The sequence below is a fragment of the Engystomops pustulosus genome, chromosome 6 (genome assembly GCF_040894005.1).
Source record: "Engystomops pustulosus chromosome 6, aEngPut4.maternal, whole genome shotgun sequence".
In the NCBI taxonomy this organism is placed as follows: domain Eukaryota; kingdom Metazoa; phylum Chordata; class Amphibia; order Anura; family Leptodactylidae; genus Engystomops; species Engystomops pustulosus.
This window is the reverse complement of record NC_092416.1, coordinates 105338742-105363512: the sequence shown is the minus strand read 5'-3', so window position 1 is coordinate 105363512 and position 24771 is coordinate 105338742. Positions and strand designations below refer to the sequence as shown.

The window sequence follows — 24771 nt, the reverse complement described above, 5'->3', positions numbered from 1 at the left end:
AGCTAGCGTGTGTAAGTGTGGATGAGCCAGACGAAGTTTCTAGCAGTGGATCAAGAGCTGTGTTAAGGTCACCGCCAGTTATTACTGTTCCCTCAGCAAATTCGTCAATCATGTCAAGGAAGGAGCATACGGCTTGGGCCTGTCCTGTATTTGGGAGGTATAATGAGGCAAAAGTGTAGAGACTGTTTGCTATTGTACCTTTAACCATAATCACTCGACCCTCTCCATCACTGCGAGAGTCTAGAAATGACCATTGAAGTGAATTTGACAAGAGAATAGATGTACCTCTTGATCTGGTATCATCAGTGTAGCTGTGATAAGAGTGTGGAAACCAATTGTTCTTAAAATTGTATGGCCGTGCTTCCATGAGGTGTGTTTCTTGAATGAAAGCCACTTGAATCTTTCTGCGTTTAAGCAAATTGAAAAGGATGGACCGTTTTTCAGGGCTATGGAGACCTTTTGCATTAAGAGAACCTATGGTCAAGGTGCACGTAGTTTCCCCCGGTCGAGGCATGTCTGTCACCGGTTGTGGGGTAGGGGAGGTGGGGAGGGGAGGGGAGGGTTGTGTGGGGTCAGTGGTTCAGGTAAATGAGGGGGGGAGGGGTAGGGTGTATCTAGTGTGGGGAGTGGGTAGTAGAGGGAAGGAGTCAAGTGGGTAAGTGTAAACAACGATGGGGTAAACCCCTATATCCCAGGTGTGTACCCAAGGGATCACCTATGAGTGGTGAGTGGGAAGCGTGGAAGTACAATAGCGGAGCTTGTAGACCAGCAGGCAGTAAGTTATATGATAACATGCGATGGGGTCCGTAAGCGTCGTCCCCCCTGCCCCTGAGAGTAACGGGACAACATGGCCCCGCCAGAGGCATGAGGGGGAGGTACGAACTTAGGGAGCCGCTTTCCCCAAAGGTGGGGGTAAAGCAAACTAGTTACGTTTAAACTTGTTGAGCAACAGTATATAATAATCAACAACAGACAATATGTGAGTTAGACATTGTAGTGAAGTATTAGGCAGTGAACAATAAGGTATCCCGTTCTGCTTATCAATGAGAACGTCTATGTGCATTGGTGATGGACCAGTGGGATAACGCTCTTGTTGACATAGCTTAGGTCCCCTCACCACTCATCTGAGAGTTTCATGGATCCAACTAGCCCAACACCAATACGGAACATTCAACTAACAAATAATACAAATAGGCAACTCAAAAGGATATGGCGTGGGCACAGGTGAATCATCACTGCGCATCAGGCGATGAGGAGAAGACTTTCACAGGAGTAGGTAATGTGCAATTTGCAGGCTTGGTGCGTTGGTTAGGCCAGAGTTCTTTGATGGAGCAATGATGTCGTCTGAAGAAATCCGTCTCGTCCATAGTGTAGTTTCAGGCCTCTGTGGGTAAGGCCACGGATAGGTCGGGGCCCAGTGGGGCATCTCTTTCGGTGTGTATAGTAGCAGGTTGATTTGTCGCGATTGCAGTAGACGTGCGTCTCCTTCTCAAGGAGTTTCTTCTCCCTCTGGTCGTGGTGGTTCCCATTCTGTTTTGTTCTAAGCTAAGCCAGTTTGGTACTTCGATAGGGGGTATGTTCAGGAAACAGAACAGATCCGGAAGGTCTTCTGGTTTGCGTAGAAAGAAAGAGTCACCATTGTGTCTGATCACTAGATGAAATGGATGACCCCAGCGATATGTGGCTCCCATCTCCTTGATGCTATGTAGTAACGGTTGTAAGGAGCGTCTCATGTTCAGTGTTCGTGCTGAAACATCTGGGTATATGTGTATTTCGGCTCCATCCACCCTGATAATACCTTCAGACCAGGCTGCACGGATAATTTTATCTTTATCAGTAAAGTAATGGAGGCGGCAGAGCACATCCCTAGGTAGGGAGGGATCTGTGACTGACATCCTTGATACTCTGTGTACCCGATCCATAGGCATGTCTGCGGTTAACGGTCGGCCCAGTAGTTTGTTGAAAATGGAAGATACCCTTTCTGGTAAGTTGTCATTAGGAAGACTTTCTGGGAGGCCTTTAATGCGCACATTATTCCGCCTTCCTCTGTTTTCCTGGTCGTCTAGGAGAAGCGCCAGGTGTTGCATATGGAGTCTGGAATTACCAGCTTCTTGTTCAAGGGCAGATACTCTGTCAATCAAGGAAGCAGTGGTATTTTCAGTGTTCTCAGTGCGGGTCGCCAGTATGTCCAGGTCTTCTCTGATTTCCACTAGTGCCTGTTGATGTGAGGCCTCTACTCTGTGTATCACAGAATCCAAGTCCTGCCGTGTCGGGAGGGCCTGTATAAGCTCTCTGAGCAGCTGGAGTTCAGAATGGATTGTGCTCCTGTGTGTGGTGCTGCTGGTGGGTGATGAGCCTCTTTGGGGGCTATTCTGCGGGCTTGTCCATTCAGGACTGGAATCAAGGACAGACTCCAAATTTTGTGGGGAGTGTTGGCTTATGGAAATGGACAGGGGGATACTGGTTTCTCCATTCTCAGTGTCAGTGCCCTGTGACCTGTTGGTGCACTGTTTATGGGTCCCATGTGTGGCAGGCTGTGGGCCTGCCACTGACTGACCTGGAGGGGAAGGTGAAGAAGGTGCCGAGGGGCCAGGAGGGTTTTCTGTGGCCTGCGCCGCTGTGCAGGAGGCATCTCCGGCCGCGCTATCTAACATGCGGCTTGTCGCGGGAGCGGGCGCCATCTTGGCCCTGGTCTGCGACTCCGGCCTGTCTCGCGAGTGGCGCCGGAATCGCTCCAGGTTCGGTGTCTGTGCGGGATTCGGGACACCAGCGTCTCCGGTGCGTACCGTGCTCCTCCCCCTCTTGTTGTTCGGCATCCTGCAGGTGCGGAACGGCGCTCCGGGTCCTGTAATGGCGCCTGCCAGTGAGGAGCTCCTAAGGTGAGCGTCCTCACTCCGCCATGTCCAAGCCACGCCCCCCCCCGCCATGTCCAAGCCACGCCCCCCCTTTTCCCCTGATTTTATTCATTTCATCCTTAATTATCATTAGGTCTGACAGAAGGGACCCCATTTGTGTATTCAATTTTTCTATGGCGGATTTTGACTCATGAACCAGTTTTGTTTCTTTAAAGGAAACCTCTCACTGCTGTTAAAGGAAACCTACCACTGCTGATGGTAGGTATTAGATGTAAACACCGGGCACCAGCTCAGGGTGAGCTGGTGCCGGAGCTTACCTTTGCTAGTGTTTTAAACTGCTATATCGCGGTTTAAACACATTTTGATGAACAGCCCCAAGGTAGCTTCGGCGCTGCGTGCCTCCATAGGAAGTGCCGGAGGCATCACGCGCGCACGGCCGCACGCAGCGCCGAAGCTACCTCGGGGATGTTCATCAAAATGTGTTTAAACCGCGATATAGCGGTTTAACACACTAGCAAAGGTAAGCTCCGGCACCAGCTCACCCTGAGCTGGTGCCCGGTGTTTACATCTAATACCTACCATCAGCAGTGGTAGGTTTCCTTTAACAGCAGTGAGAATTTCCGTTACTGTTTCTTTCAATTCACTAGAAGGTTCCCCAGACTGGAGTATGGCAAACCTGGATCCCTCTTCAGGTCCCTCTTGTTCTTTAAGGCTCTGCCTAGTTTTTGCTGGTGGGGTTTTCCAGAGTTTGTCTATCCCGCCTCCCGACTTCCGTTGTACATTTTTAGGGCCCATTGTTGTAAAATAAAAAAATATTACCAATAGACTTAAGGCACCTAGAGTAAGTATATTAGTTGGGCTAAGAACGAGGAGGAGGCGCGAGACGGCATGACGTGACCCTCGCGTAGTTGCCGTCCCTCCTCAGCCTCTCCTCGCCTTCTCTCATGAGCCGACCCTTGCTTTCGAGCCCCCACGCACGTTGACTGCATGTCGACACGTGCGTCGTGTCATCTGGGTGTCAGGAGACCAATGGTGAACCCCGCTGACTACGAGCTGTGAGTGACAGCTGACACCGTTCGCCACCGCTCACCTTTGCCTCCCGACGCTGAGGGTCGGAGACGGGCCAGCTGAACCTAGACTCGGGCAGAGGGAGGTACCGTGCCGAGACACCGGGACCTACCTGGGAAAGTGTGTGGCACATATCTCCCGTTCCAGGCTGCCGCGGTGGACAACTCCCAGGCTGGGCTGCAGTTTGTGCCCCACAAGTTCCGTTGATGAGTGGGAGGTAAATTAACTATGCCCTGTTGTAATGCGGATCAGAGCAAACATGGGCACAGTGCACCGAATGCGGGTGAGATTGTTAACTTATTTTCTGAGACTTGTGCCTTGTAACAAATATTACAGCAACTGAATCTGGAGTCGTGCTGTAATTCCATCTGAAGTAACTTGTTGCTGAGCACAGCTCTGCAGTGTCGCAGGCTAAATCTAAGATCAGATTGGAGGTGAGGTGTGTAAAGGTGTGAACACTTGTGAACTTTGGAAGAACTGGATGATATTCTTTGAGAATAGTGGCTTCTGAGGGTAACTAGCTATAGCTTTAATTATTGGCACGTCCACGAAGTTGCCCCCTGAACTGCGTCTTGGAGAACCACCTGAGCCAGCATTTTGCTTGTTTGGGGGGTTATGTGGTTTCCGTGACAAATGGAACTTGGAGTGTAAACTGCTAAATTCTAACGATCGTAAGCAGCGGACTAGATTAGGACACCTTATACTAAAGTCTACTCCCTGCTACCATTTTGTGCAATGTGATATACATGGTGACATATTGGTGTACAACTGTGCTTATCTAGAACTGCATCTTGGAGCACTACCTGAGCCAGCATTTGTGTAATGTGATATATATGGTGACATATTGGTTCAAATCTGTGCTTATCTAGAACTGCGTCTTGAAGAGCCACCTGAGCCAGCTATCTCTGCTACCATTTTGTGTAAAGTGATATACATGGAGACATATTGGTGTAAAACTGTGCTTATCTCTGGTGTAAAACTGTGCTAATCTCTGCTACCATTTTGTGTAATGTGATATACATGGTGACATATTGGTGTAAATCTGTGCTTATCTAGAACTGCGTCTTGGAGAACCACCTGAGCCAGCTATCTCTGCTACCATTTTGTGTAACGTGATATACATGGTGACATATTGGTGTAAAACTGTGCTTATCTAGGGGGGAAACTTGTGATTATCTAAATCCGCTTCTGTACCTGCTCAAAGGTTTAAGCAGAGGAGATCTACCATTTGTGGCGGATACCCATGGGGCAGAGTTAAGCATGTAGCCTGTGCGGTTATTAAAGCTATATCAGCTGTACGCCCCACGATTCAGGAAAACTTATCACCCGTCCCCTCACAAGAGAGATCATTATCTGTGATAAGTCCAAAAACAACCAATATAGTTATCGTGGAGAACGTTAATTGATTTTTCATGTTGGATTTCTCCACTACTTTATTTTTGTTTAATACAGACAATTAAGATGTATCTCTTATTTTGTGTTCTGCATTTTTACTTTATATTTTCTTTGTCTAAGTCTGTGTGAAAGTTCTCTTTTATGTGTGTCAAAATCAGAATCCCTAGTACAGTTTCGTCTTAAACAAATTATCTCTCCATATGGAATATTTTCAACAACATGTGGTGGTGACAAGAGGTGGCTAGGAGAACTGTATTCCCAGCTGTATCTTTTCTATATGGTGTTCAAATTATTTAATTCCCCCATCCCCTCAGTTGCACATCAGTTGCACATCCAAAAATGGTATCATGATGCCCCCAAACGTGTGAATGAATCTAGGATTCATATGATTTTGGTTCAAGTAAATAACAAATGTGTCAAAACTTCCTGCATGTCCCCCCAAATCCACACAAGGCCATTTTTGTACCTCCCCATCCATACAATAAATTCCCAATGTGGATTGTGGGGGGTGAAAAGAAAAAGTTCCTCCCACTGTGTCATATATGTATTTGCAAGGGAGGGAGAAAACTTTGCCCCATAGAGGTTCCCTCCACTTGCGAAAATAAAGCAATTGTTTTTCAACAGGAAGTCTGTAGAAAAAAGCATGAATTCTTTTAATTGTGCACTATACGTACTGTACTTGTCCAGATGTTTACCCAAAAATAAAATTGCCAATGGTGGGGTATAGAAGAATACAGAGCGGAAACATCATAGGTTGCCCAGCTTTAATGATCCTTCCACTCTATATTCTTAGTTATTTCTAATAAACGTTTTGTGTCATGTATGAAACCTGGAGAAATTCTCATTATTGGTTGTAGATAATGATCTACCCATTACCCCAACCTCTCGCTCAAGCTGCCAATACCTGCAAGTATGGGTCTTTGAGGTGGGGGGGAGTATTTTTATGGACTTAAGATAATGAATGTGCAACATCCCTGCCAATGCAAGGCAGAGGAGTTGTTGCGACTAAGCCCCTTATATGTGTGTCCCCCTGGTAGTGAGTCTGATCAGCTCCTCTGCAGGACACTACACATATACTCAGGTAATTGTGCAGCGGTAGATTCTGCCTGGATAGGCAAGGGTTAAACATTATTTCTTGTTATCATCCAATGATATGCCTCAATGCACTTAACTGTGAACTGGAGTGTGATTGGAGGAGGAGACCACTTGACCAGCGATTAACTAGACCCTTAGTCCGGAGAGGAGTTTGAACAGGGTGAGTGAACATTCAGCTTCTGAATAAGAAGCACCACCTCAGAGCACATGCTCTGCTCACAGGCCTCCTAGGCCTCATCAACTACACACAGAGTGACACAGGACAAACAGGACAAAGCTGCAGCTTCCAGCATTTGACACAGCTATATCCCAGCCTGCCCCTGCATCCAGGCTGGTGACCTAACTCCTGAGGTTCCTTCTCCAGGATCACTCCAGTACTGCACTTGTACAGAATTGTTTGGTGTGTTGTTACCGTTGGTTCGAATAAAGAACTGTAAGTTACTTTAAAGCACAACATTGCCTCCGTCTGGTCCCTGCTACGGCTGTATCACCATCAAGGGTGCCCCATCCATCTACCAGGGACACATACTACAGACTCTAAGGGCTGCCCCAGGGAGAACCAGTACATCAGTCTCACCCTCTATATCATTTCTTGCATACACCACCTGCTGGAGACCTGCCAGGCTGTGGGACAGCCCTCCGGTCCCCATACCAAGCATCGTGACACTAGCGTGCCTAGGCCGCAACCGCCAGCCACTCCGATATTCTGGGCCCCGGCTGTCTCCAGGCCCTAAGTAAAGGCTAGGCCCAGGTGGGGGATGTTGCAAATGGAACATAGGAGTCACAGGATCATGTACAAAAAGATATTCCTTAATTGTAGTAGTTTATATTATGATCTTCTTCTAATAATTTGGAAAGATTCTGCTGACAAATCTTGGTTCTCATTAAGTTTCGGGAAGTATTCTTATCTTTAACATATCCTCATTCATAGCTTTATACAGACATGCATTAAGGATTCCTACCGACCCCCCCCCCCTTATCGTCCTGCCTAATAACCATATCAGGATGTTCTTTTAACTGCTGGAGGACATGTTTTTCACCAATGGTCAAATTGCAATATTTCCCTGTATTGGCCTCTATCGAATTTTTTAGGGAGGTAAGATCTTTTTGTACTAATTCTTGGAACCTGTCCATTACTGGAATTCTAGATGAAAAAGGATAGAACTCTGAGTTCCTAGTAGTTCCTATATTGGATACCCATATTATCATTGGCGTCAGATGATTCACAGGTTAAAGCCCTCAAGGACAGCATATTCATTTGGTCATTAAAATTATTACATGATGCATATGCATCATCACATCCTTCTGTAATGATATTGGATGGAAGAAAATGTTTCTTGACCATAATGTTACGAACAAACCTATTAACGTCCAGTAAAGTGTTAAAAAGATTAAAGTCCTGAGTAGGCAAATAATTTAGTCCTTTAGACAACAAAGATAGTTGATCTTCTGATAAGATGTCGCTGGACAAGTTCAGGACTGTCAGGTCTTCTTTTTTTGCCTTGTCTTTATTCTTATGTTGTCTGTGTTTGGCACCTGCCCTACTGGTCTGTTTTTTGTCAACACTCGTGTGGATCTGTCCGTAGCTGTGGAGACACCTGTTAGGGTAGGATTTAAGATGTCCTCTTTTATTGTGCTTTGGCTGTGTTTCGAATCAATAAGCATGCAAAGAATGACTCAGACAAATTGCTAATACAAGATTTGCTAATGCTGTTACCCAGGGCAAGAATCAGCACTGTACAGGTTTATTTGGTTTCACAAAACTATATAGAAAAACAAGAGAGAAACAGAAGAGGAGGAGAGTTCCCAGCTTATGAAGTCTCTTGATTGGAGAACTTCCCTGCTGTCGCACATTGACGTCAGGATAATGCATTTTTGAAATTCTTTAGCCTTGCTGTTTTGGTTATGGTCCAGGATGGCAGCGCCATCTTAAAATGTATTCTCTGTTACAATGCTTTTAGGAAAATAAGACAAGTAGAAATGACAGGATTTGATCTATCAGCTATGTTAATAGCTGTATAACATTCATGCGTTCTAGTGAACATTTGGTAACTATACTGTTCCACAGCTATTTTATGCCACTTTAGAGAAAAGCATGCAAAATCTAGCATTGGGTTTGCTTGGAGAGGAATAGAGAGTTCACACTCCAGTCAGAGGAGGCGATATAAAATGCAAGCTCCTAAATATGGAGACTTATTGGATGTTCATTTTGGACAGTCGGGCTCCATCAGGTTTGAATATTAGACAGGATCTTATTCTTACATATTTATATAGTTTTATTTAATCAGATGTTTTCTGTGCTTCTGTAATCTATACCTTTTTCCAGATAAGGTTACTTACATAGGATTTTAATTAACATCATGACGGGTTGCTGTTATATCTTGTCTCTAGAATATACTATGGATATTACAACAGTATTAGTAACAGTACATCATTTGCTTAAAATGGGACCTATATGTTCAGAGTAGAGTGTAGCATGCCTCCCATTGTAAAGGGGATAATTGTGTAGGTTGTTACAATTATTTTATGAACTAGATATGTATTCCTGTTTTCACCATTTTCAGCTTTATGGGGCATATTTATTTACCCGTCCGGAGGAGTTCCTGAAATTGCATTGTCCGATGACAATGCACTGTGCCACGATTCATAAGATCGTGCGCCCGATATCCTGCATGTGCCACTTCCTCGCTCAGGTCAGACAGAGTTCACCTTCATCTTCCTGGTGCATGCTAAATACCTATTATACAATTATTTTGTGAACTAGATATGTATTCCTGTTTTCACCATTTTCAGCTTTATATGTGCATTGTGATTTCCCATGTTTTTATCCTATTATTTTTTACCTTTACGTTTTTTTAGCATGTAAAAGGGGAGAGGGTGTTTTCCCTCACCTCACGTGACTATGTGAGATTGCTTAAAAACCAGCTATCCTCTAGGATAGACCGATTTTAGACCATGAGTAAGGCTCTGTAGCCGAGCCACGTAGGTTAGCTCACGGTTTTTCATGAACATGTGTATTTTACCTTCATGAATAAAGAAGAATTGTCTGTACTTCATCTGCTATGGATCTGTGCCGGGATTACTTTCTTCTAATGTAGTATTATAGTAGTTATATTCCAGTGCATAGGGGGCAGTATTATAGTAATTATATTCTTGTACATAGAAGGGAGTATTATAGTAGTTATATTTGTGTACATTGGGGACAGTATTATAGCAGTTATATTTTTGTACATAGGGGGAATTATTATAGTAGTAATATTCTTGTACATATGCGTCAGGAAAACCAGAAGTGCCTCCCCGTTACCACAGAGTTGTGTCAACAGCCTGTATGTGACAAACCACCACTATAACAGCATATATGAGAACAGATCAATATAGACCCAGTTTATTGGCACACAGCTCAGTTTGACTGAATATGATAATAAGTATGATACAGGATGTCACCTGTCCCGACAATTTCCACCATCATTAATATAGTCTTGTTTGTGTGCTAGATTGTAGTCTGCTCTAAGGTATATACCTTACTTACTTATTATACAAATACAGTATTATGCAGTAGTGGTTTCTAGAGGGTATTTACTCTGTACTATGGTTTTGATGCATCTAGGGTTTTGGTTAATAGTGCGGTCCCCTGAAGTGAAACGCCATGACAATGCACCCCTGCTCTAAGGCATACATTTATACTTAGATACAAGGTTTACATGCATTTATATATGAATTTTGGATTATCATTAGAAATAAAAAGAGCGGGGGACTTATTTTTCATGTGTACTGAGTTGAACGTTTTAATTGTTTTTAATATGAACAACGAATAAAGATTTATTTATGCATCCTTTTTTCTTTTGTTATGATATTATATATTTAACACTCCTCATTCCTTGCAGAAGTCCTACAATGGTGATACACAGAACTAATGCACTGATGGTATTGTAGAAAGCCACTGACAGGCAGGACCATGCACCCCTGCACTGTGGGGCCTGTAGCAGCCTTTATTAGGCTGTATATATCTGTTCACCACTCTTCACTTTTTTTTAACATGCTAAAATTTGCAAAAACATGTATATTTTTTGACACTTCACAAACAACTGATAAAACTCCTTTCACGTCTATCCAAATTAATGAAAAACAGAGCTTAATGCATACAGTAATTTCTCATTTGCATCTAACCAGTCTCTTTTATATTTTTTTTCAGATGACAAAAATAAACATAGCACGTGTTAGCGATCAACCTTTGCCACAGCTTCCTAATACAACCACCCAATGGAGTTTAGTGCAAACTGGCCATGCTATTTTCCATCACTTTCACCACTTCTTGGATTATGCTATACGCGTTGTAGTTCTAATGAAAAATAAGTTGTAGACAAGACTACCAACTGAAAAATCGGCTCTGGGAAAAGTAATACTTCAGTGATGATGAAATGTGCCTTTATGAATGAGAAATGAACAATCTTCACCAATTGTGCCTGGTTTATAGAACAGGTGTATAATGTCTGTATACTGTTTCATGCATGGTACACACTGATGTTTCATATTTATTTATAATTCTATTTATTTATTTATTTGTCTTATTTAATTTTTCTATGTTTTATTAATAAGATTTTGATTAAAAATATTTAATTACATGTTTTTGCTAGTACAGACAACCAGTTGTCGCACTTACATCTTTGCAAGTATCATAGACACTTGTAGGGGAAGTTTTACTCCTTTGGAAAAAACTCTTGGGGCTAAATCTGGCTGAGGCTTTTTTCCTCCCTCCATCCTGTCTGTGTGGCATGGTTAACCACCCATCCTTCTAATCCAGCCAGTAAAAAATATAAAGAAAAAAAAAAAATTCTCATGCAACACAGCCAGCGATGTCAGCCACTACCTACTCTGGGGGCCTGCGGCATTCATTACTTCATCAATAGTTTGGAGGGCCTATGGTGTGGAGTATTAGTGTTACTGAAAGTTTCATACTTCTCTCTGGCTAAACATACTCTTTACAACTGCTAGGAGGAATGTTTTTACCCACCTGGAAAAACTTTTGTGCAATCTCTGCTGACAACTATTGTGTTTACATTTTATAAATAGCCCCAGAAACATGACAGCATTAACTGTCAAAAACTGACAGATCAACAGGAATTAAACTAAATATTTTTAAACACTGAAAACCAAAAAAAGAAATGTCTGTAATCAGTACACTGAATTAGATAGTGGTCTCAAAATATATTTCATTATTTTTATTTAGTTCTACCATATACTACAACCTTGGAAAAAACATATGAAGTGTCTGAACTCTTGAATTTAGATTACACAGAAAGATGCTTGGTCCAGGGAAAATGAGCTGTGTGCTGGTGAGATTGCACAGAGCAAAGCGGCATGGATGGGAGTCGTTTGCCCATAGTGAAATATGAAAAGTTTTGATGGCATGTACTAGTTAAATAAAAAATGTAATTTATTTCATTAATTTATTTTTTTCAATTAAAATGCCATAAAAAGGGGACCCTTCACCAGCGACCCCCCATTCACACACCACACACAGTACCTTTTAGTTGTTCTCATACATGTTTCACTGATGGCTCTATCTGTGGGATTAGAGCCACCAGTCTTCATCTCTTTTAACAAAAGAGTATTGTTGACACCATCTTTTACTGAAGATTCCATCATAGAGGCAGGGGGAGCTCCAGTATACAGTCAAGTAACCCCGCCTCCTAACTGATCCTGACACTGCTAACCTTGCCTCCCTCAGGAAAAAGGGAGCTGAGAAAAACGTTGGCTATGTGTGTCTCCTGAAAAGAAATTGGCTTCATTCACTCCCCTCTCCGAAATTCTCTTCAGCAAGTCACACACAGAATACTATTCACGAGTGTCAAGGTTCTCTTTACAAATAGGAGGGTTAAAATGACTATGCTAGCTAAGGCACCTGCAGGAATATTGAGTTTTTTGCTTTAAACAAAATACATATAAAAATTTTATTTTTAGTTGGTGAAGCATATTAGTCTATTTGAATGATTAGCATAATTTTATGCCCCCTCAAAATCAAGCAGAATAAATCAGGATGTAGGCTCAGTGACTTTGGTAATCTTCTTATATTTATCAATTGCCTCCTTCCTTCTAAAAACAACTTTTAAAATTATTCTAATGAGTCCTCAGGCCTACCCTGGCCCTCTGTCATCTGGCTTTACAGGCTGTTACACTGTCTCATCCTTCCCTGTGCTTCCTTAGCACTTGTGAAGTGAGTACTTGAATTTAGAAGGAAGGAGGCCAAGAATAACAAATATTAAAAGATTACCAAAACAAATATAAGATGATAATTAGTAAGTGTCCCTGATTTATCATGTTTACTTTTGATGGTAGATTTCCTTTAAGTATATAAGTATATTTATACTGCTCCTAATTACTTTTTATATATAATTTAAAAAAATATATCATAACTTACAGAAAAATATGCCTGACACCACTGTTAAATACATTAAGTGTATTTTTAATATTGGGGCTTGTTAGATTCTCCTAAAATTTTATTCACAGTAAGTTATAATTTCCCTTCTTAAAAGAGTTTTAACACAAATTCTTATTTGTGGACTGTTCTGAAAGGGTGTGACACACCGAACATATCCCAGAACTAAATAATTCCACTTAGAGATGTGCAGAAATAGTATTTCTTGTTATAACAAACTGGCTCAACTCAGCAAGACTGGTAGACAAGCCTAAAGTACATGTACATGTAGTCATTTATGAAGTATCAGGGACACCTGGTGGCTGCTTGTAAAATGTATGTTTGATATATTGAATTATTTAGAGACCTCTGTTTATTGAGTAAAATACAAATAGCTTGAGATTTTCTTTAGTTAGAGCTCAGTATGTTGAGATATAGAGTGTGGTACTATGGAGCTATTTCATTTTCTCTGGGTCAAAACAAGAACCTTTTTATTGGATGTGTTTACTACATGGCCTTTAGCATAAGGGCTTTACATTTTACTTTGTTTAGTAATATGAAATTCTATGAAATAATAAACAAAAGTAATGCCAGAAAGCTCTAAATGCAATATTATAAGAGGTATTCTCCGGTAACTGTATACTCAATAGGATTTGAATGCATTTGATTGACTTAAAGAATTATGACTGCATATCAAATAAATATTTAGCATTTAAATGTTTAGCCTGTACAATGTCTATATGTGTTATTCTAACACATGGGCATTTTGGAATGAGGTCTTTTTTTAATATATTTAAATGAATATCTACCCAAACACAGGAAGATTATAGTAATTTTAACATATATATTTTATTTAGTAAGTTATTTATTTATTATATTTTTCATTGAAGTTATTTATTCATTTTAATGTTTCATCTTCATTAAATAAAAAAGATTCTAAAATCATGAAATACTCATGTGTATGGCAATTTATTGATCAGTAATATCATAAAGTAATTTATTAAGGTGAAAATTTTCCAAAGACAGAAATACACATTACTCCATGTGGTTGCAAAGTGTAGAGAACCACCAACTTCAAATACTGCATACAAAAACTTGGCACTCAAATTTTTGTGTTTATTTTATTGATTGAAAAATTCAGTAGTCATGCAATACACAAATTAAAGATAAAACACTGCATAACTATTAAGAGTTTAAATCTGTAGCCCATGGGATCAACATTCCATGCACACATACATTCTAATAAAAGATAATACTTTAACTCACAGTGCAGTGGGTTGCAAATGTATTCAGATCCTTTGAATTTTTCTTCTTGTATAGTGATGAGCAGACCCAAACTGCAAAGTTCGGGTCTGTAATAAACATTGCCAGTTTTGTCAACCACAAAAAGGAAGCTGAACATCAGCCAGATTGAGGCAAAGCGACAGATATGCTAATACTGTGTGACTGGCTATGCGGGCCATATGACATTGCTGTATAAAAGACGTGTCCTGGTACCATTACAGAGAGTAGATGAAGTTAGGGACAGACTGCTGATCGAAAGAATGGCAAACAGGCACGGACTAAGTAAAAACAAACAATTGTCCTTTTCAGGGAAGTTAGGTAGGGAGAGGTGTCCTCGAGATGGAAATCTGTAACAATGATCCTTTTTAGAAAGGTCTGAAGTACACAAAGGCTGCTATTCTGCAGGGTCAGTGTTTGTAATATTTGCAGTAACAGTCTTAGTACTTTTGGCATTTACAGCGTCATACATTACTATGTTACAGTACCAGTCTTAACAATACTGTCATCATGCATTATTACATTACAATACTAGTACATCCAAAGATTGCGTTAACTCCTTTACTCCTTTAAAAAAGCCCCATGTATATAAATACGCTTGAGGCTTTTCTCCTCCCTTCCTAAGTCATAGCCGCATTGCAGTCACTTCATTACTGTAGCTTGCGGCCTGATGGATGGTCATGTGACCAGAGCCAGTAATAGTACATACTGATGATGCTAAACACCAAGTCTGCCAGGAATGAGCCTCATACGCTATGTGTGACTGTGGGGATGGGGGAGGGGCTCCAGTTCATGTCTGCCAGGATACTGCACAGAATGCAGGCACTGGGCTTCCTGTGCAGCCTCCTCTGTACAGATGCTTTCACTGATATCCTGGAGGATCTGGGATCCATTTAGAAGATTTATGTCTCCACCACAGGCTGTATGTATATAGAAGTAATTCTGGATTATATGTATTGTGCTGGTTGGGTGTTTATGTGTATGCAGTTACAGTGTGTCATATGTATTGTATGTGCAACATCCCCCACCAGGGCCTAGCCTTTTCTTGGGTCCTGGAGACAGTCGGGGCCCGCAGTACCTGAGTGGCTGGCGGTTGCGGCCTAGGCACGCTAGTGTCACGGTGCTTGGTATGGGGAACCGGAGGGCTGTCCTACAGCCTGGCAGGTCTCCAGCAGGGTGGTGTTGGCAAGAAATGATGAGGGAGAGGCTGCTATAGCGGTTCTCCCTGGGGCAACCCTTTGGAGTCTGGAGTATGAGTCTCTGTATGGTGGATAGGGTGCCCGTGATGGTGACAGCCGTAGTAGCAGGGACCAGACGGAGGCAGACGTTGAACAAAAATAACTTACAGTTCTTTATTAGAACCGACAGGAACAGTAGCAACGTGCCTTGACAGATGATAGAATGCTGGAGATGCAGCTGGAGGGAGCCACAGGAGTAGATCTCCAGCCTGGATGCAAGGGAAGGCTGGGAGGTAGCTGTGTCCTAGTAGGATGCGTCAGCTTGTCCTGGTTGCTTCAGATACCACCATTGAAGGTAGCATGATATCCCTTTCCTCTCACTGACTAACTCTCTCCACTCAGGCAGGGAGCTGAGCTCTCCTGCTCTGGTCTGGTGTGCTGGCTGCACTGACTGAGCTCTTCCTCAGCTAACTCTGATCTCTCTTCTGAGAGTGAACTGAACTCTAGAAGTTTCCTGACCAGGGGTTTTGTTACTCCCACTGGTCAGGTGCTGGCTACTCCTCCAATTGCATCCCAGCTTACAGATTCATTAGGATAACACATTTGAATGTTGCTGGAATTACATCACATAAAACACTTAACTCCTGCCTTACCAGGCAGACTCTACCACTGCAGTGTTCATCTGTGTTATGTAGTGACATGCTGTGGGGCTGATCAGACTCTACACAGGCTGCAAGCTACATGGTGGGACATATTCGCAACCACCCCTCTGCCTTGCATCGGCAGGGGTGTTGCATATGTGTTTATGTGTGTGCAGCATCAGTATGTCATTTTTATTGTTGTGTGTCTGTGTGTGAAGTATCAGTTCCTGTTGCTTTTGATAGGAACAATAAAATAACCTTTAAAATGTGATAGCTTTTAATGGCTAACTGAGAAATAAGATGTTACAAGCATGCAAGCTTTCGGGACATCTTAGGTCCCTTTATCAGGCATGGTATGACAGGCTTTGTGAAGTGACACAGATAAAAATTCTGTAGCGCTTTACAAATCATATGGGAAATATATAAATACAATATTACATTAAAGAGTACAAACAGTCATTTGGAACAATAGCAGTGAGGCCCCTTCTTGAAAGAGCTTACATTCTATGAGGATGAAGGGGTTGACACAAGAGGTAAAAGAGATTGTATAATTGTATAATGGTCCAGCCATTCTTTATGAGGGAACAATCCTCATTGTCCTGGAGACGTGCATTTGAGGTTCACTTGAGGCATCACTTGCAGATCAAAGAGCACGGGTTGGGCGATAAACTGAGATGACAGAAGAGAGGGTTAACCCCTTAACGACCTGGCCCTTTTTAGTTTTTTCACTTCCATTTTTCACTCACCACCTTCAAAAATCTGTAACTTTTTTTATTTTTCCACATAAAGAGCTTAAAGGGCTTATTTTCTGCGTAACAAATTGCACTTCATAGTGATAGTATTTAATGTTCCATACCATGTACAGGGAAGTGGGTAAAAAATTCCAAATGCAGTGAAAATGGTGAAAAAACACATTTGCGTCATTTTCTTGTGGGCTTGGATTTTACCGATTTCACTGTGCGCCACAAATTACATGTTTACTTTAAATTTTGGGTCGTTACGATTACGGGGATACCAAATTTGTATAGGTTTTATAATGTTTTCATACATTTACAAAAATTAAAAATTAAAACCTCCTGTACAAATTTATTTGGGGGGATTTTGTTATATTCTGGCGCCAATAACTTTTTCATACTTTGGTGTACGGAGCTGTGAGCGGTATCATTTTTTTCGGCTTTAGATGGCATTTTCATTGCTATAATTTTTAGGACTGTACGGCCTTTTGATTACTTTTTATTAATATTTTAAAATGGCAAAAAACCCGACCATTCGACCGTTATTATATTTTGATAGATCAGGCATTTTCGGACGTGGCAATACCTAATGTGTTTATGATTTTTACTGTTTATTTATATATTTATATCAGTTCTAGGGAAAGGGCGGTGATTTGAATTTTTAGGTATTTTTATTATCATTTTTTTTTAAACTTTTTTTTATTTTCACTTTTAAAATATTTTAAAGCGGTTTTATTGGATTGAATAAAATCGTATCTGTTTTACCAAAATCTTGGATCGGTGTGCGCCCTGGAAATAGTCATTTTTCTCGGACCTGCGAGGAAGGTAGTGTACTCCTGCCTTGCGGACAATTGAATTCCTTAAATATAACATCTGATAACCCCAACCAAGAGTCCGTAGGTTCCTCAGATCCAACAACTAGTTGGCATGGCCCAGGAGCAGGTCAGCGGCCCTCACCTGTCCTCAACCAGCCTCTGTTCTGTTCCTTTCCCACAGCCAGAAAACTACTAGGTGGTCTGGGCTCAGCTCCACTACTCAGCGAGGACGAAGTGTTTGAGGACAGTCAGCAGCTGCTTGGCAGTGAAGAGGTGGGGCAGACTTCCGCTGCTTCCTGCAGTAGGCAGGCTGTGCAAACGTCCGTGGGGTAGAAATACCGATTCGCAGGCCCAAGTAAGCAGTGGCACAGGGGCTCAGCAATGCAGCGGCGGTAGTTATAGCCCAGTGCATGTTGGCGGTAAAATTACCACCTCATCTGTGTGGCCGTTTTTTTGTAAAGACACCAGAAGAGCCGAGGGTGGGTACATGTCGTATCTGCGGGCAGAAAGTGAAGAAAGGCCAGGGAGCTAATGTTGGCACCACGGCCCTGCGCCAACACATGCAGCGTCACCATCCAATGGCCTGAGAGAAACGGGTGTCAGATGTGTTCCATCCTGCAGGCGCAGCAGCAGCACCAAGTGGCATACATGCTGTTTCAGCAAGTCAAGGCTCCAGCACCTCTGCCAAAGGGAGATGTTTGTCTTTGACATCATCTCTCGGTCCAGATCCTCCTGCTCCTTGCTACGCATGGCGGCAGCACTCGTTAAACGAGGCGATTACAAAGAGACAACTGTATGGGTCCAGCCTTCCTACGGTGCAGAAGCTGACTGTGCTCTTGTCGAAGTTGTTGGCACTGCAGTCTCTTTCCAAGTCATGGACTCTGCACCCTTTAGAGAACTAATGGCTTGTGCCGTAGCAAGGTGGAGAATTCCAAGCAATTTTTTTTCCAAAAAGGCAGTGCCAGCCCTTCACCAATATGTACAACAGAAGGTGGGCCAGTCCTTGAGCTTATCAGTTTCTTCCAAGGTGCACGGCAGCACGGACATGCGGAGCTGTAACTATGGTCAGGGCCAGTACATGTCCTTTACAGTCTACTGGGTGAATGTGCTTATCGCCCAGCCACACCAACAACTTCCACAAGAGATGGCACTTTCTCCTCCACGTTGTCAAACTGCTGCTCCTGCGCCAGTATCCGACTCCTCCTCCTTCTTCTCCATCACCACCTCAGCCTCCACAAGTGCCGCTCCATCATACCACATGTGCAGGGCACAGCGGTGTCACACAGTTGTACACCTGGTTTGCCTGGGCGAATGAAGTCACTCAAGGGAGGAACTGCTCCGCGTCATGCAACAAGAAATCAATTCTCCGTGACAACTAAAAATCAGAACCATGGTGACAGACAATGGGAGGAACATGGTGTCACCTTTTCAGTATATAATTGTGTCGCTCTGTGGGCTCCTGCTGCTGCTGCTGCTGCTGACACCACCTCCACACTATATCATTGTGCCACCCTGCAGGCTCCAGCTGCTGCTACCCTCACACTATATCATTGTGCCATTCTGCGGGCTCCTGCTGCTGCTACCTTCACACTATATCATTGTGCCACTCTGCGGGCTCCTGCTGCTGATGCCACCTTCACACTATATCATTGTGCCACCCTGCGGGCTCCTGCTGCTGCTGATGCCACCTTCTCACTATATAATTGTGCCACTCTGCGGGCTCATGCTGCTGCTGCTTCTGATGCCACCTCCACACTATATCATTGTGCCACCCTGCAGGCTCCTGCTGCTACTGATGCCACCTTCACACTATATAATTGTGCCACTCTGCAGGCTCCTGCTTCTGCTGCTACTGATGCCACCTCCACACTATATAATTGTGCCACTCTGCGGGCTCCTGCTTCTGCTGCTACTGATGCCACCTCCACACTATATCATTGTGCCACCCTGTGGGATCCTGCTGCTACTGATGCCACCTTCTCTCTATATAATTGTGCCACTCTGCAGGCTCCTGCTGCTGCTGCTACTGATGCCACCTCCACACTATATCATTGTGCCACTTTGTGGCCTCCTGCTGCTAATGCTGCTGCCACCGCCTTGACAATCTTATCATTGTGCCATTCTGCGGGCTCCTGCTGCTGCTGATGCCACCTTCACACAATATAATTGTGCCACTCTGCGGGCTCCTGCTGCTGCTGCTACTGATGCCACCTCCACACTATATCATTGTGCCACCCTGCGGGCTCCTGCTGCTACTGATGCCACCTTCACACTATATAATTGTGCCACTCTGCGGGCTCTTGTTGCTGCTACTGATGCCACCTTCACACTATATCATTGTGCGACTTTGTGGCCTCCTGTTGCTGCTGCTGATGCCACCTCCACACTATATCATTGTGCCACCCAGCGGGCTCCTGCTGCTGCTGATGCCACCTTTTTGCTATATCATTGTGCCACTCTATGGACTTCTTCTGATTCTGCTACTGACGCCACCTCCTCACTATATCATTGTGCCTCTCTATGGGCTCCTGCTGTTACTGATGCCACCTCCACACTATAGTGTGGAGGTGGCATCAGTAGCAGCAGGAGCCCATAGAGAGGCACAATTATATATCATTGTGCCACTCTGCTGGCTCCTGCTGCTGCTGATGCCACCTTCACACTATAATATTGTGCCACTTTGTGGGCTCCTGCTGCTGCTGATGCCACCTTCACACAATATAATTGTGCCACTCTGCGGGCTCCTGCTCCTGCTGCTACTGATGCCACCTCCACACTATATCATTGTGCCACCCTGCGGGCTCCTGCTGCTACTGATGCCACCTTCACACTATATAATTGTGCCACTCTGCGGGCTCTTGTTGCTGCTACTGATGCCACCTTCACACTATATAATTGTGCCACTCTGCGGGCTCTTGTTGCTGCTACTGATGCCACCTTCACACTATATCATTGTGCGACTTTGTGGCCTCCTGTTGCTGCTGCTGATGCCACCTCCACACTATATCATTGTGCCACCCAGCGGGCTCCTGCTGCTGCTGATGCCACCTTTTTGCTATATCATTGTGCCACTCTGTGGACTTCTTCTGATTCTGCTACTGACGCCACCTCCTCACTATATCATTGTGCCTCTCTATGGGCTCCTGCTGCTACTGATGCCACCTCCACACTATAGTGTGGAGGTGGCATCAGTAGCAGCAGGAGCCCATAGAGAGGCACAATGATATATCATTGTGCCACTCTGCTGGCTCCTGCTGCTGCTGATGCCACCTTCACACTATAATATTGTGCCACTTTGACAGTGGCATCAGCAGCTCCTGCTGCTGCTGATGCCACCTTCACACTATATGATTGTGCCACTCTGTGGGCTCCTGCTGCTGCTGCCACCTTCACACTATATCATTGTGCCACTCTGCGGGCTCCTGCTGCTGATGATGCCACCTTCACACTATATCATTGTGCCACCCTGCAGGCTCCTGCTGCTGCTGATACCACCTTCACACTATATAATTGTGCCACTATACAGGCTCCTGCTGCTACTAATGTCACCTTTTCAGTATATAATTGTGCCGCTCTGTGGACTCCTGCTGCTGCTGCTACTGACACCACCTCCACACTATATCATTGTGCCACCCTCAATGCAATCTGATGAGTAGGATCAGGTTTAAGGGAGGCCTTGGAGGTTAAATACACATAGCATATGTGTCCTGTCTTGCTATCATAGTTAGGCCCCCTACCTAGTAATACCGCACCTGGGTAGTGCCAAGTAAAATACTCAAAGAGAATCCAAAATTACCCTTCAAAGGAGAAGGGAAAGAAGGCACTAATACAATACACATTTGGTTTTAAAATGTCAAAAACTTTTATTAATGCTACGATACATAGTGCAGTTTAAAAACCATGAAGACAAAATTGTGGCCTCACCGTTGAGGGTGTCCACAGGGTTCAACACAATATTGGGTGGTGTAACACAGAGACAAAAATGGGGCGGTCTAGCTCTTGGCTAGGTGGAGCTAATATATATACACTCACCGGCCACTTTATTAGGTACACCTGTCCAACTGCTCGTTAACACTTAATTTCTAATCAGCCAATCACATGGCGGCAACTTAGTGCATTTAGGCATGTAGACATGGTCAAGACAATCTCCTGCAGTTCAAACCGAGCATCAGTATGGGGAAAAAAGGTGATTTGAGTGCCTTTGAACGTGGCATGGTTGTTGGTGCCAGAAGGGCTGGTCTGAGTATTTCAGAAACTGCTGATCTACTGGGATTTTCACGCACAACCATCTCTAGGGTTTACAGAGAATGGTCCGAAAAAGAAAAAACACCCAGTGAGCGGCAGTTCTGTGGGCGGAAATGCCTAGTTAATGCCAGAGGTCAGAGGAGAATGGGCAGACTGGTTCGAGCTGATAGAAAGGCAACAGTGGCTTAAATCAACACCCGTTACAACCAAGGTAGGCAGAAGAGCATCTCTGAACGCACAGTACGTCGAACTTTGAGGCAGATGGGCTACAGCAGCAGAAGACCACACCGGGTGCCACTCCTTTCAGCTAAGAACAGGAAACTGAGGCTACAATTTGCACAAGCTCATCGAAATCGGACAGTAGAAGGTTGGAAAAACGTTGCCTGGTCTGATGAGTCTCGATTTCTGCTGCGACATTCGGATGCTAGGGTCAGAATTTGGCATCAACAACATGAAAGCATGGATCCATCCTGCCTTGTATCAACGGTTCAGGCTGGTGGTGGTGGTGTCATGGTGTGGGGAATATTTTCTTGGCGCCCTTTGGTACCAGTTGAGCATCGTTGCAACGCCACAGCCTACCTGAGTATTGTTGCTGACCATGTCCATCCCTTTATGACCACAATGTACCCAACATCTGATGGCTACTTTCAGCAGGATAATGTGCCATGTCATAAAGCTGGAATCATCTCAGACTGGTTTCTTGAACATGACAATGAGTTCACTGTACTCAAATGGCCTCCACAGTCACCAGATCTCAATCCAATAGAGCATCTTTGGGATGTGGTGGAACGGGAGATTCACATCATGGATGTGCAGCCGACAAATCTGCGGCAACTGTGTGATGCCATCATGTCAATATGGACCAAAATCTCTGAGGAATGCTTCCAGCACCTTGTTGAATCTATGCCACAAAGAATTGAGGCAGTTCTGAAGGCAAAAGGGGGTCCAACCCGTTACTAGCATGGTGTACCTAATAAAGTGGCCTGTGAGTGTATGTATATGAAGTATGGTGAGCTGGTTGCCAAAGGGAATGAACCCTGTGAGAGCTGTCTCAAGTCTGCACAGGTGTGCACAGCATAAAGATGGCCTCTGGGATGTAAGTCTAGTGTACCAGGGCCCCTAGAATAGGGCTACCAGTTCTTACCTAATGCTCGTAATGTTGTTCCACCGCACGGGAAGGCCGCCTTCTTTCCCTTCTCCTTTGAAGGGTAATTTTGGATTCCATTTTGCCACCCTGCAGGCTCCTGCTGATGCCACCCTCACACTATATTACTGTGCCATTCTGCGGGGTCCTGCTGCTGCTGATACCACCTTCACACTATATCATTGTGCCACTCTGCGGGCTCCTGCTGCTGCTGATGCCACCTTCACACTATATAATTGTGCCACCCTGCGGGCTCCTGCTGCTGCTGATGCTACTAATGCCACCTCCACACTATATCATTGTGCCACTTTGTGGCCTCCTGCTGCTGGTGCTGCTGCCACCGCCTCGACACTCTTATCATTGTGCCACGCTGTGGGCTCCTGCTGCTGCTGATGCCACCTTCACACTATATCATTGTGCCTACCATGTTGCCGCCAGCTCCACACCTCTGACCTCATGCTGCTGCTGCTGGTGCGGCCTTTGCAGGTTTTTTTTTTGTCAAAGATTTTGTAATATATTATGGATGTGGCTTCTCAAATTAAAATTTACATTGAATATTTGTAATTCATTTCAACTTCATCATTGAGCCACAATGTGGCCTCCTCTGCTGTGGGTTTTGTGGGCTCCTGCTGCTGCTGATGCCACCTCCACACTATATCATTGTGCCACCCTGCGGGCTCCTGCTGATACTGATGCCATCTCCACACTATATCATTGTGCCACTGTGTGGCTTTCCATGTTGCTGCCACCATGTTTCCGCCACCTCCACCCCTCTGACCTCATGCTGCTGCTGCTGGTACCACCTTTGCAAATCTTTTTTGTCAAAGACCTGATATTTGCTGGAAAATTGTAATCTATTATGGATGTGGCTTCTCGAATCTACAAATTAAAATTTACATTGAATATTCGGAATTCATTTCAAACTTCATCGTTGTGCCACAATGTGGCCTCCTCTGCTGTGGGTTTTGTGGGCTCCTGCTGCTGCTGATGCCACCTCCACACTATATAATTGTGTCACTCTGTGGCTTTCCCTTTTGCTGCCACCATGTTGCTGCCACCTGTGGGCTCCTGCTGCTGCTTCTGCTGCCGCCACCTCCACACTATATCATTGTGCCACTCTGTGGGCTTCTGCTGATGAGGCTACTGATGCCACCTCCACACTATGTCATTGTGCTGCTATGCAGGCTGCTGCTGATGCCACCATCACACTATATCATTGGGCCACTTTGTGGGCTCCTGCTGCTGCTGACGCCACCTCCACAGTATATCATTGTACCGCTCTGCGGGCTCCTGCTGCTGCTGTTGCTACTGGTGCCACCTCCACACTATATCATTGTGCCACCCTGTGTGTTCCTGCTAATGCCACCCTCACACTATATCATTGTGCCATTCTGCGGGCTCCTGCTGCTGCTGATGCCACCTTCACACTATATCATTGTGCCACTCTGCGGGCTCCTGCTGCTGCTGATGCCACCTCCACACTATATCATTGTGCCACCCTTTAGGCTCCTGCTGCTTCTGATACCACCTTCACACTATATAATTGTGCCACTTTACAGGCTCCTGCTGCTACTAATGTCACCGTTTTAGTATATAATTATGCCGCTCTGTGGGCTCCTGCTTCTGCGTCTGCTCCGGACACCACCTTCACACTATATCATTGTGCCACCCTGCGGGCTCCTGCTGATGCCACCCTCACAATATATCACTGTGCCATTCTGTGGGCTCCTGCTGCTGCTGATGCCACCTTCACACTATATCATTGTGCCACTCTGCGGGCTCCTGCTGCTGCCGATGCCACCTTCACACTGTATCATTGTGCCACTCTGTGGCTTTCCATGTTGCTGCCACCATGTTGCTGCCACCTGTGGGCTCCTGCTGCTGCTTCTGCTGCAGCCACCTCCA

General features: G+C 44.3%; 1 protein-coding gene across 1 annotated transcript in view; it reads left to right on the top strand.

Annotated features, from left to right (window-relative positions):
- The window catches only part of IL11 (interleukin 11), a 234760-nt gene extending 223725 nt beyond the window's left edge, over positions 1-11035 (top strand). Inside the window, exon 5 of the mRNA XM_072113513.1 lies at positions 10606-11035. Coding sequence (XP_071969614.1) covers positions 10606-10773 — 168 coding nt within the window. The 3' untranslated portion in view covers positions 10774-11035. The remainder of the gene's footprint in view (positions 1-10605) is intronic.
- Positions 11036-24771: the final 13736 nt, after the last annotated feature.